We start from the raw sequence: 13,317 nt of genomic DNA on the forward strand, positions 1-13,317 counted from the left end.
GGGATTATTTTATAAAGAATCCTCCCCCCATTGCTAAAGGGATAGTTCACCCAAATTACATATTGGTTAACAATGGGGGGTTCTTAAAAAAACAATAGCAGGAATAGCGCCATCTAGTAATATAATAATATGCCATTTAGCAGACGCTTTTATCCAAAGCGACTTACAGTCATGCGTGCATACATTTTTTTTTGTGTATGGGTGGTCCCGGGGATCGAACCCACCACCTTGGCGTTACAAGCGCCGTGCTCTACCAGCTGAGCTACAGAGGACCATCTAGTAGTCAGAACCTGTAAATATCAGGGTGTAGGATGGGACATAAACCCAACAGCTTCAATTACTAATTTATCTGAACTGGAAAAAAAAAAAAAATCACCAAATTCACTGAGAATACCTTACATAGGATAAAGAAACAATACTCCGAGCCGCAGCTCCATACTACTTGTCAAACCTAGAGAACTGATACTATATACACTCGTTGTTGGGGTGGGATTGGCGTGGGGATAGCGGGTCCGTGGGAGGCTTTTGACCACTTATTTTGATTCCTCATGTCTTACTCACTTTTTGAAAACAGTTTGGTCCAAATCGGATGGAAGACTCCACCCAAAAACTATTGGCACTCACTAACTGTAAGTCGCTCTGGATAAGAGCATTTGCTAAATGACTAAAATGTAAATGTTTAGTTTAGTTAATTAGTCCATTGTTGATATAGTCCCAAAATCTTTTGCATATCAGCAATCAAGTTCAAGATATATAACTTTTAAAATACTATATCAACAATGGACTAATGCAACCAATAACAAAAGATAGTTTTGGGGTAGAACTTTCCATTAAGTCCACTTTTGACTTGAAAATACATGCAAGTAATTACAGTATTTTAGTCAATTGCATTAAGATCAGTGATTTTAGTATTATGCAAGTCATTTGGGATTAACAAATGACAGTTTGATGATGCATTTGGTAACTTAATCTCTAATAGAGCTAGGTACAGTTTTTTTAACAGGTCCTAATCTTAGTGATCCAGGAGGAATTACGGCAAAAAATTACATTTATTTTGGTCTAGTGCCAGTTTCGTGAGAATCATCCAACTATGAAATATAAAAGACCATACCTGCCCAATTGAATTTTATCTTGAAAATCTCACTTTTACTCACATTTTAGCACTGGTACGAAGACTAAAACTGTACTACCAAACACATTTGTAGAAAATAATGGGTTGTGGGCAAGGTTACCAGTCAAGCAATGCATTTTCATACCAACCTTAGTACCTAACGGTGCAAATAGAGCTCACCAGCTTGTAGTCCTAAAAAACAGAAATTAGTTACCTCAGGTTCGTTCAGCCATTCCTATGGGGGAAATGGGGTTTTGGGATAAGCGCCAAAAATAAGGTCTGAGGTTAACACAGGCTTAGGAGATACTATACGTTTTCTTCTATAAGATAATAACAGTCAGTTAACATAACTTCTATGAATTATGAAGCCTTTATGTGCTTGTTTTGATTACATAAATACTTCAAAGTTCACAAAAAGTGACGTTCACTGATGAAGATTCTCAGAACCAAACGTATAAGATCTCTTAAGTCTGTCTTTACCACAGAGCTTATTTTCGGTGTTTATCCCCCCCCAAAAAATAATTTTCCGATAGGCTTTGGCCGACGAGCCATGGCGGAGTTAGTACTTACAGAAATACGCCATTACTATTGCTCTCTATTACTAGAGTGTAAAGTCCAAGTCTAGGGAGTTTAAATGTTAACTGGGGGGGGGGGGCATGAGCCCTACTTTACTGGTAATTAAGGCCTCTTGACCTCACTTCTATATGACAAACAGACTAAGAAAAAAACTGAAGGGGTAGATATATAAGTGTCTGAACACCATGAAAGTAGTGCCATGCTTCTTTGAGAAAAATACATTTCCACACTTCCATCATAACCCTATCACGATATATTAATGAAGTTTGGTGACAGTCTGACTAGCACAACACAGTTAGACTAACGCTATTCACAGGAAATGTCGCCAGAACACCAACAAGAGAAACCAACTAGTTGTGTTGCTTACCCTGACAGAGAGGCCATGGCCCAAAGCACTGAAACATTGGAAAGGGGATTCAGTGAAACTCCATGGGATTCAGAAGTGTTGTCATGCTCTGCCAGCCTGCTCTCTGGCAGTACTCCTTTAATGATGACAGGCGTTTTCAAAACTGGGTTTCCTGATCTACAGCATCGGCATTACAGTATTTCCTTGGTGTAGAGATAAATCTGACAGGGAGGGGAGGTTACTGCTCGTTCACGGGAGATACCACCCTGCCGAACAGCGGGTGTGCTAAAGGCAGGGGACAATACGTGAAGTTGAGAGGAGGCTCTTTGTGTGTGTGATGGGAGGGTTGCCTGCATGAGTGCACAATGTGTCGTACACTCTTGGAGGTGTTTGAGATATAATTGGAACAAACCAGTTGTACTGCCACAAGGCAAAATAGTACTGACAGGAGCTTAAGGGTCTTTGGAACAGTGGTAATTAAGGACATCATTTTCAAAGAGAACAAGATGGAATAGAATGTCTATCACTGTGCTAGGGCAAGTCTCCCTTTACACCACAAAGCCTTCTCTAAACAAATTAATCTAAACAAGATCAGTAGAGTAAAAAAGACAATAAAAGGAATATGAATTGGCAGGAGAAAAACATAGGCCTGGGCCTAAAATAGTGGAACGATAAAGTTGATGAATGTGTCACACTTTAGGGAGGAAAAATAAGGAAAGTCTCCACAATAAAGAGAATAGCAACCTCTTCCGGAAAATGGAATAGTCCATCTAGTTCCATAAAAGGAGATGTTATTTTATGCCACTGAGCCTCTCCTCCTTGTGATGTCATGAGCCACTCTGAGGACGCTAGAGCCAACCAGAGCCTGACTTCCCGTCAACAACCTCCCTCCCCCACTATGCCCTGGAGCACTGGGTAAACTAGCAGCAATTTATTTAAAGGGACAGTGCCTGTTTTCTACTAGAGATAGGCAACAGGGGAAACCCTACTCAACACACACTAAAGGCATTTCCCAGACAGACATTTTCATCAGCAATATGATGACATAGCCTATTGCCCAGAAGTGGTATAGCACAACTACTTGAATGGAGGTGGCAGAAACCAAAGCCTGACTAAATAGCCATATTGAACACCACTGAATGAGTAGCCTCCCATATAAGATTCAAAGAATTGTCAATAGAGCAGTAGGCTAATTGAATGCAATGAGAGTTTAGGCCTATAGCCTACGCCTAGTCCACTTCAGCCTGATCCCAGATCTGTTTGTGCTCTTGCCAACCCCATTGCTCATTGTCAAGTCAAGGCGCCATAAAAATGAAATTCCTGGAACAGCATTGTAGTGAGTGACGTTAGCGATGACAACGGCTGTGAGCAGCAGGAAGTGTGCCACTCTCCATATGGAAACACTAGGCCTAAGTGGACTTTTATGACTTGAGCAAATCCATTAAGACAGCTTGGGAAATATTATTTCAGATGCTTTACATATATGAAAATGAAGGTGGACAGTCAGGAGTTTGGGGAGTCAATTGGCCTTTACATTCAATGGATTACAATTAGGCCTAGCCTATATCAAAGAACGGTTAAAGGGGAACAAAAGTAAGCTAATTTTTAACCCTTCAAATAACTCCTTGCCTTTGTGTCACAGGGTCAAGGTCCTTCTCACTAACATATTGATAAAGGCTAGCCTAGTTCTAAGTCAATTATGCATAATGCAGTCTCAATTTAGCTGCAACTTCCTAGTATTAAGCCATAAGTCATTTGTTTTAGTATTACGCCTAAAGGCAAGGATAAGTTAGGCTAATGTACCATTTTTCTCTTTAAAATAAGCTTTAAATGAACATACAGGCTTAACACCAAACATGTTGCAGGAGTCGGTTTACAAAACAAAACCTGTGTCTTATTGTTTAGTGAAATAACAAGAACCAACAGCTCAAACAAGCCTCATCATGGAAATTCCTGTATTATTCAGTAGGCTGCTTCCCTGTCCCATCAGACATAGACTACTTACTCACCAAACAGTTGAAGAGGCTATATTTGGAACACTTGCATATCTATTAAGACCTGAACTACAAATTGAAACCTAAATAAGGCTAACCAAGCCTAGTACTGTACCTCTAAATACCATAAACATCATTAAACAGGCACTTTCACTCCTCTGTCTGCACAAATAGCCTATAAACATCTCATTTATTGTTTTGGTAAATAAAAACAATAGCACAGCGTCACATTAGAACAAAGTTGTAGGCCTACTAGGCTATATGATGTAGGCCAGGGCTCTCCAACCCTGTTCCTGGCGAGCTACCGTCCTGTAGGTTCACTCCCACCCTAATCTGGCACACCTCATTCTAATAATTAGCTGGTTGATAAACTGAACCAGGTTAGTTACAACTGGGTTTGAAGCAAAAACCTTCAGGAGGATAGCTCTCCAGGAAGAAGGTTGGAGACCCCTGATGTAGGACCTGTGTTGTAGTAGGCTATGCGTTCAATAAAATAGCCTGCATGATATGCTGTCATACAACATAATTGTATCCAGAGTCAAAAGGAACAAATGCTGCAACATGGGGTGGTGAGCAGCATATTTTTTTGCTGTGACCCAAGAGCCCTGAGGGAGCAGCTGATGGCTTATTAGTTTCACCAAGAGCAAGGGCCTTAAACTACTCACCTATGACTGCGGTATAAAACCAATTGACAAGGCTAGATTGTGTTAGCGAAATAAATCAGAATATAAACTCATGGAACACTTACGGAGATCTAGTCTGACTAAAAATAAACCCTGTGCACAGCAGTGCGTCCAGGTGCTGGTTTAAGCAGGAACAACTAGTATTCAAAAACAAGTGTCTAACTACTAGTCTAGTCAGACTACTTTCGACATGGGGGTCTGAAACACAATGCAAAAAAAGCTGTTGATTTGCTATCAGCGGGTAGGCTAAATCTGCAGTTTCATCAATCCTTGATTGCAATAGCTTATTTCCAACCTGAAACCCACCATTTACAGCTTTGTAAAAAAAAAAAAAAAAAAAAAAGGCTACATTTATGGTAGGCTAGCCTAAGTTTTTGCCATCTTGGATGAATAAATTGTCCTGTGCATTGTCTTGCAAGATGCAAATAACCACATTTACACTACATTCATTGCTTGTACATTTATAAATAAATAAATAAAATAAACTGTACTAGGATTGCAGAATCCTTGCAGCACCACCAGATGAAACAATAGCCTAAACATTGCTGTCATAACTTGGCTGTATAGCCAAGTTGTTGAGCAGTTCACAGTTGGCCTTGGAGGAAACGGTTAGGCTAGCTGAAGCCATAGAGCAAACCTAAACAGGAAGTTGGGAAGATTTTACACAGAAGTATACGTCTGTGTACTGTAGCACTTATTATGCTTGCCAGCAGAGGCCATGCCTCAGTGAAATGGGTAATTATGTAGCAACTACCAAGACTTGTGAGCTGCCCCTTCCTCACTGTAGCACTTCAAATGGATTCCTAGACCCAGCAAGTCAACTGTCATTGAAGAAAATTACAGCTATTTAGCGCTGTTTTGTATCTTTTATTAAAAATGGGACATAAGGGAAGACAATGGTGTTCATATTGAAGAAATTCTAACATTCTTATTGTTACAGCAGTTATCATGTAAAGGGCACCAACTTAACACTGTCAAAAAAGTACTACTTGGGCTATCTATACTGAACAAAAATATAAACGCAACATGTAAAGTGTTGGTCCCACGTTTCATGAGCTGAAATAAAAGATGCCCGATTTTTTTCATGCGCACAAAAATATTATTTCTCTCAAAATGTGTGCACAAATTTGTTTACATCCCTGTTAGTGAGCATTTCTCCTTCGCCAAGATAATCCATCCACCTGAAAGGTGAGGCATATCAAGAAGCTGATTTAACAGGATGATCATTACACAGGTGCACCTTGTGCTGGCGACAATAAAAGGCCACTCTAAAATGTGCAGTTTTGTCACACAACACAATGCCATAGATGTCTCAAGTTGAGGGAGCATGCAATTGGCATGCTGACTACAGGACTGTCCAACAGAGCTGTTGCCAGAGAATGTAATGTTCTGAGAAGTATTTCTATCTGCAATAAAGCCTATGCCCTACCAGGCCCACCCATGGCTGTGCCCCTGCCCAGTCATGTGAAATCCATAGATTAGGGCCTAATTTATTTATTTCAATTGACTGACTTCCTTCTATGACCTGTAACTCAGTAAAATCTTTGAAATTGTTGCATTAATATTTTTGTTCAGCATAAATAAATAAAAAAGCACTTTACTATGGGATGCATGCCATCATGCATTGGTCTGGTTTGATATAAAATCATCTGAGAAAAATACCCTCAGACAATTAGTGTGAATCGACACCGAGAGGTTAATTTAGGAGCAGGGTTCTGAACCTGTGCAATTTCAGATTTTAGGTTTCCTTCCTTTCATTTTCAAATGTGTCCTGAATGCCCGGTTTTGGGAATTTTCTATTCTCCTATTCTATTCTCGACTTTCTTGCTTTTATTTGATTGTTAGTTATCAAAGATTGTCTTATTAAAAAAATATATATATATCTATATATATATATATATATATATATATATATATAGTTCAATATCTTTTCTGCATGCTTTCCATCTGGTTTTGGTCATTTAAGTTGACACAAACTGTTCTTCAATCCCAAAAATGACCACTTAGACAGCCCGCCTAAGAAATTTCTATACAGAAAAAAACAGTAATTAGGTCCAATGAATAATATCCTCCATATTAAAGGGATAGTTCGAGATTTTGACAATGAAACCCTTTATCTAATTCCCCAGAGTAGGATGAACAGGAACAGCTATCATGCCAACTGTTCCCGAAGACTTCCAGTCATTACGCTAACGTTAGTTAGCATTGGCTCGTGAAACTACCTCCAACTTCCTTCATACTGGACGCAGAGACACAAAAATGGTATCCACGATGGTATAAAATAATTATTAAAATACATTTTTCACATACCCCCAGCTAAGAATAATTCAGGTACCCCGTAGTACCTCCGCGGACCACAGTTTGAAGAAAAATTTTGTAAACCGTCCCCCAAAATATATGAGACGCTAGCTAGCTACAGTACCCATGTATTTCGGATACATTGCTGCCAGACTTGTTTGTTGTAAAAATCACATGTTCAACGACGTCCAAATAAGCACCAGTGAGTGTTAAGTATGACCAGAGATTTTGGCTTAATGTCTGACTGACTGACTCACGATACAGGTAGCCAGCTAGTTAGCCACCCAAGCTTCCATGCTAACTGACCTATCAGCTAACTTTTCCCCTAAGTCAAGGTCGGCAAACGACTTAATTCTGTCAACTAACGTTAACATTTTAATAACAAACTGTCGACGGTACGGAAACTTTCAATGGGGTGTCACCATGGATAGCTAGCAAGTTAGCTGGCATTGGCTAACGTACAATGTTAACTAGAGTTTTCCGTTGCAAACTAGTCTAACTACCACTTGCTCGATATTACTGGCCATCTATCTTTCATATACACACGATAAATAGCTAAATTACAATGCAAAGGAATTGTTACCATAACAGCTAACTAGTAGCTACATAACAATAAAGATTTTAGTTAACATTTTGTTTAATCCACTTACCTCTTGTCTTCTTTTTAGGCCCAAACCATTCTAGCTATTGGAAAGCCCTTTCTCTTTGTCTTTTCCACTTTCCAGTTAAAAAAATGGACCCGACAGAAATTTTACAATAATACTTAAAATACTTAAAACATATGAAAAGACTACATCCTCTCTATCAAGTATAGCTGTGATGCCAGCAGAAAATTATTCGTCATTATTTTCTCTATCCATTTTTACAACAAAGCTAGCAAGGTGGCTAGCTAAGCAGAGATGAGTGGATGCATGCAAGCAGCTGTGATGACTTCGGTTCCCTAAACTTGATCACGTGATTACGGCGTATTCTTACATTTACATGAATCCTACAGTATCTTGGAAAGTAATATTTTGTTGTGTATTTAATACATAGATTAATGAGACATTTTGCAATACACTTTTTAAAAAGGTAGATACGTTTCTGAACGCGTTCAAGGAATTTCATCATTTGACCCAAGTCATAAACTTCATTATGCTGAAGCCTGTTTTTCTGACTTTTTGGCCCCCACTGCTGATAAATTGCAGGGCCCAGTTTTTCAAACGTTATCCAGATTTCACCTATCAGATAGATTTAAATACATAGAAATAGAACAGAACTCATTTACATAAGTATTCAGACCCTTTACTCAGTATTTTGTTGAAGCACCTTTGGCAGCGATTACAGCCACAAGTCTTCTTGAGTATGACGCTACAAGCTTGGCACACCTGTACCAGCTTCTCCCATTCTTCTCTGCAGATCCTCTCAAGTTCTGTCAAGTTGGATGGGGAGCATCGCTGCACAGCTATTTTCAGGTCTCTCCAGAGATGTTCGATCGGGTTCAAGTCCGGGTCTCTGGCTGGGCCACTCAAGGACATTGAGACTTGTCCCGAAACCACTCCAACATTGTCTTGGCTGTGTGCTTAGGGTCGTTGTCCTGTTGGAAGGTGAACCTTCACCCCAGTCTGAGGTCCTGAGCAGGATTTCATCAAAGATCGCTCGGTGGTGGCAGCATGCTCCGTTTAGCTTTCCCTCGATCCTGACTAGTCTCCCAGTCCCTGCCGCTGAAAAATATCCCCACAGCATGCTGCCACCACCATGCTTCACCGTAGGGATGTTGCCAGGTTCCCTCCAGACGTGACGCTTGGCATCCAGGCCAAAGACTTCAATCTTGGTTTCATCAGACCAGAGAATCTTGTTTCTCATGGTCTGAGAGTCCTTTAGGTGCCTTTTGGCAAACTCCAAGCCTTTTACTGCGGAGTGGCTTCCGTCTGGCCATTCTACCAAAAAGGCCTGATTGGTGGAGTGTTGCAGAGATGGGAGAACCTTCCAGAAGGACAACCATCTCCACAGAGGATCTCTGGAGCTCTATCAGAGTGACCATCGGGTTCTTGGTCACCTCCCTGACCAAGGCCCTTCTCCCCCAATTGCTCAGTTAGGCCAGGCGGCCAGCTCTAGGAAGAGTCTTGGTGGTTTCAAACGTCTTCCATTTAAGAATGATGGAGGCCACTGTGTCTTGAGGACCTTCAATGCTGCAAATGTTTTGGTACCCGTCCCCAGATCTGTGCCACGACACAATCCTGTCTCGGAGCTCTACGACCAATTCCTTCGACCTCATGGCTTGGTTTTTGCGCAGACATGCACTGTCAACTGTGGGACCTTATATAGACAGGCGTGTGCCTTTCCAAATCATGTCCAATCAATTGAATTTACCAAAGGTGGACTCCAATCAAGTTGTAGAAACATCTCAAGGATGATCAATGGAAACAGGATGCACCTGAGCTCAATTTTGAGTCTCATAGCAAAGGGTCTGAATACTTATGTAAATAAGGTATTTCTGTTATTTATTTAATTTAAATGTGCAACACTTAAAAAAAAAAAAAAAAAAAACGTTTTTCACTTTGTCCTTATGGGGTATTGTGTGTAGATTGATGAGGAAAAACAATGATTTCATCAATTTTAGAATAAGGCTGTAACGTTACAAAATGTCTATGAAGTAAAGCGTCTGAATACTTTCCGAATGCACTGTAATATATCGAATTTGGGGGTAGCTTCAACTGGGACTCGAACTCAGGCCCATCGACTGTCAACCCAACACCTTAGTCTTTACGCCAAGAGATCCATTTACTACCCTCTACACTACCTGGCCCTTCCATCGGGAAGTACAACACTTCTCTATATCAAGCACCACGCCCAGGCACACCTTCGATGGCCTCACAGTAGTTCCACCCCAAAACACATACAATTTGCTACACTTTCAAGGTACTCAATTACTATAAATGGTTGACTTTGTTCCATCTGGACAGAAAAAAATGAACAACACCAACAAGTAAATACACTTGCAACTGCCTTTTTATCCTTAAATTATTCAATGCTGGGACACTAGGTAAAAACATTAATAAAATAAAAGCATGACCAACTTACGGGTGGCAGGGGGATACATTCGCATGATCACACTTGGGCTGTGCCTAACAAAACAGACCATACAAATGTCCTTAAAATGGCAGTTTAGCAACAGTCAATAACATTTTATCATATCAAAAGAATGCCAAAATCAATAACAGGGTTCACAATTCACACTACAACTAAAGCCGAGCTATACTGGGCTGGTAATGTTTCTGAAATCGTACTGGAAAGAATACAAAAATAAAAATAAATTGGTAAATGTGTCCACAGCTGCAGGCCCCCCCAAATGATGTATTACATATCTTTCAGTAGCAAAAGTCATAACAGTAGATACGTAGCTGTACATGTATGGAGTCACTCAAAAACAATAGAAGAAAGTGAGGAACTACAGCAAGTATGTAAAATGCACATACATTTCTAAATTTTAATCTAGAGGAATTTCCTAACTTGTTATTCGAGACCAAGTTGAGATATGACCACACATTTTCACTGACTGTACAGGGGGGAAATGCAGGGGAGAGAAAACACCTTCTGACAAATACAAAATGCCTCACTGCAGAGTCAGAGTTTAGCTCAGGTTAATGTCTCGGTGGAACACAATCCAGCTCAATCTTCTTCACTTCTTCTTCTTTTTCTTCTTGGGAGGACCTTGATCCGATTCACTGCCTTTAGATGAATCGGAACCCGAGCTGCTAGAGGAAGAGGAGCTAGAGCTGTCATCACTGTCACTGTCGTCTGACGAAGAGCTTGAGGAGTCACTACTGTCAGACGATGAGTCACTAGAAGAGCTGTCAGAATCGCTGCTGCTACTACTACTTGAATCCTTTGACCTGAAAGCAAGTAGCACAATATACAGAACCATTATTACATAAGCAGAATAGTGAGTACATTGCAGAAGACATAGTGCAGGCAAGGTCAGGCACAGCCTAGATCAAAGTGGACTTTGCTCTACCCATTTAAGTTATATCTGCAACCATCAATGTTGGAAGCATTTTATGGGGTTAGAGCTGAAAAGTAACCTGTGACAGTTACCTTTTCTTCTTAATTTTTTTTTCACTGGAGTCTTCCTTTCCTGGTCTGAATACAGATAGAAATAGTAACATGTCATGGCAGAGAAAATTCCAAAGATTATTCAAAACCAACCAGGGAAAATTAAAAGTGAAAAGAAACTTGGCAACACATTAATATCACTTTACAGAGGATATGGCCTCCCATTGACGAGTTCTACTGTAAAACCCCTTGATGGCAGTACTAGACAATTATGAGGTTGGATTACAGTGCTAGCCTCATGAATTGCAGACCGATTACCACTGTAAGCTTGCGAGATCAGGGTGGCTCGCGAGGCTATTGCAGTACATGGTACCTCCCATCACCATCATCACCACCACCACCACCACCATCATCATCATCATCACCACCACCACCACCACCATTGGACATGACCCAGGTGACTTTCCAGAGTGTTTAAAACATCTTCAGAACAGAAATGTGATCCACTGTCAAGGTGACATCGCTATATAAAGTGCTCATCCAAAACAAATAAATACTTTATGGTTGACTTACCCTGTGGTGTTACCCTGTTTATTTTCATTTTCTTTAAGTTTCTTTTTCATTTCTGTTGTCCTTGATGGCCTGTGAAGGTATTTTCGTTTACCAATGCACTCATATGTCCAGTGTCCAAACTCCAAACACTTCTGACACCGAACATGTTGTTTATTTGCCTCCCTGTATGAAAATCAAATCACATTTCGTACACAGTTTAGCAATGTTGTACCGGGTACAGCAAAATGCTTTTTTACTCGCTCCTAACAACGCAGATGAGCAGGGACCCTGGGCATCTTTCTTTTGGTGTTTTTCAGAGTCAGTAGAAAGGCCTCTTTAGTGTCCTAAGTTTTCATAACTGTGACCTTAATTGCCTACCGTCTGTAAGCTGTCTTAACGACCGTTCCACAGGTGCATGTTCATTAATTGTTTATGGTTCATTGAACAAGCATGGGAAACAGTGTTTAAACCCTTTACAATGAAGATCTGTGAAGTTATTTGGATTTTTACAAATTATCTTTGAAAGACAGGGTCCTGAAAAAGGGAAGTTTATTTTTTGTACAACAGTAGAGTGGGCTATGTCAAGAATCCAGTGTAATAAAATGCAATGTACAGTAATATAAATATTAGAAAGAGCTATGTCGAGAATACATGATTTAACTACAAAGTACAAAACCCCATTGCAAAATGGATAGAATTGCAGGAAATATAAACTGAAGGGGAGAAAAGACATTGACATGAGTATAAGTTATCAATACTGAAATAGTTGGATAGTCCCCGCTGTTTCTTGGGCAACTGGTTACCCTGGTCATATTGGGGTAAGTGCACAGGATACTTTTTCTGAACAGAGTAGCCTCCCTGACTGTATCTGAGTGTCTACAGCCTGTGAAGAGATCTTGAGACCAATGTGACACCGGTAGTTGCTGGCTCTGTTCCCCAGACGCAGTGTGTTGCACTTGAATAGTAAGTTAGCTAGCTAATTACCTAGCTGGCTAGCGCTAGCTAACTTATGTAGCGGCTATAAAACATGCAGACAGGAGGAAATGCATGCTTGTTAGCCAAATAAATGTATACTATTTATGAAATGTAACTATTTTGTTTGTTAACTTGGTACATCATTATTGCCCACATCATCACAAACAAAATGAACAACTTTGTAGGTAGCTAGCTAGCGTTAAGTCAGGACAGTATTGTTAGCTAGCTAACTATTCGGAACTCAGTCTTAACACGGTTATCACTAACTACGCTGAATCAAGTAAGTATACCAAAAGACCTCAGCATGTTTGTAATAACCAAACTTACGCTTGCCGACGAGCAATAACTCTGTGCATGGGTGTCGCCATCTTGCAGTTTATCCAAAGATAACTAACCCAAGATAAACCACAGCCTGTCGTTTCCAATGGAAGCAAATGAATCATAGTGGGCAGAACAATCGAGGAGGGCAGTCCAAGCACGAGCTAGCGAGATCCTATTTCCGTTAGGGAACGCCTACTCTGTGAAGTGCGCGTGTGCAATAACTCAATTCGACCTTGCGCTCCTAAATAACGCAACTTTTGACAAAGGGTAAAGTCTACAAAACTTAGTCCACTCTGTTCGTAACAGATTCTAGTTTTGGGAAAATAAAACTGTATTGAGATCAAATGTTTCATCAATGAGAAAATGTGCAGAATGTCGGCCAAAATCCATCTCGCTCCATCTTCTCCCTCTGGACTTTCTCTCATC

General features: G+C 40.3%; 2 protein-coding genes across 6 annotated transcripts in view; both read right to left on the bottom strand.

Moving 5' to 3' along the window:
* LOC311136598 (AF4/FMR2 family member 4-like) overlaps positions 1 to 7,901 on the bottom strand; it is a 42,154-nt gene extending 34,253 nt beyond the window's left edge. For 2 of the 5 annotated variants that reach the window (XM_084170790.1, XM_084170787.1), the window contains exon 1: positions 7,659 to 7,901. Coding sequence is in view for 1 of the 5 variants with exons in the window: in XM_084170786.1 (XP_084026912.1) it covers positions 2,055 to 2,071 (17 nt within the window). In the remaining 4 variants the exon portion in view is untranslated. Of the gene's footprint in view, positions 1 to 1,260; positions 1,304 to 2,054; positions 2,219 to 7,658 lie in introns of those variants that run through there. The other 3 variants (XM_084170789.1, XM_084170786.1, XM_084170788.1) reach the window with 2 other exon arrangements.
* A 2,080-nt stretch (positions 7,902 to 9,981) lies between these two features.
* Positions 9,982 to 12,975, bottom strand: LOC311135986 (uncharacterized protein). The gene is made up of 4 exons (XM_084170031.1): positions 12,898 to 12,975; positions 11,617 to 11,778; positions 11,086 to 11,130; positions 9,982 to 10,883 (listed from the first exon to the last, which is right to left on the bottom strand). Exons 1-4 carry the CDS (start codon positions 12,936 to 12,938, stop codon positions 10,670 to 10,672), a joined length of 462 nt encoding a protein of 153 aa, XP_084026157.1. The 5' UTR covers positions 12,939 to 12,975; the 3' UTR covers positions 9,982 to 10,669.
* Between the last annotated feature and the right edge of the window lie 342 nt (positions 12,976 to 13,317).

This window comes from Coregonus lavaretus (assembly GCF_964263955.1).
Source record: "Coregonus lavaretus genome assembly, chromosome: 10".
NCBI lineage: Eukaryota > Metazoa > Chordata > Actinopteri > Salmoniformes > Salmonidae > Coregonus > Coregonus lavaretus.

What these genes read in the sequence shown, in the direction of transcription:
- LOC311135986 (XM_084170031.1), bottom strand. Translation starts at nt 12,938, where the DNA reads ATGGCGACACCCATGCACAGAGTTATTGCTCGTCGGCAAGC. An exon ending in AAACAGGGTAACACCACAGG is followed by an intron (nt 11,131 to 11,616) that starts GTAAGTCAACCA and finishes ATCTGTATTCAG; the next exon opens with ACCAGGAAAGGAAGACTCCA. An exon ending in AAAAAAATTAAGAAGAAAAG is followed by an intron (nt 10,884 to 11,085) that starts GTAACTGTCACA and finishes ACTTGCTTTCAG; the next exon opens with GTCAAAGGATTCAAGTAGTA.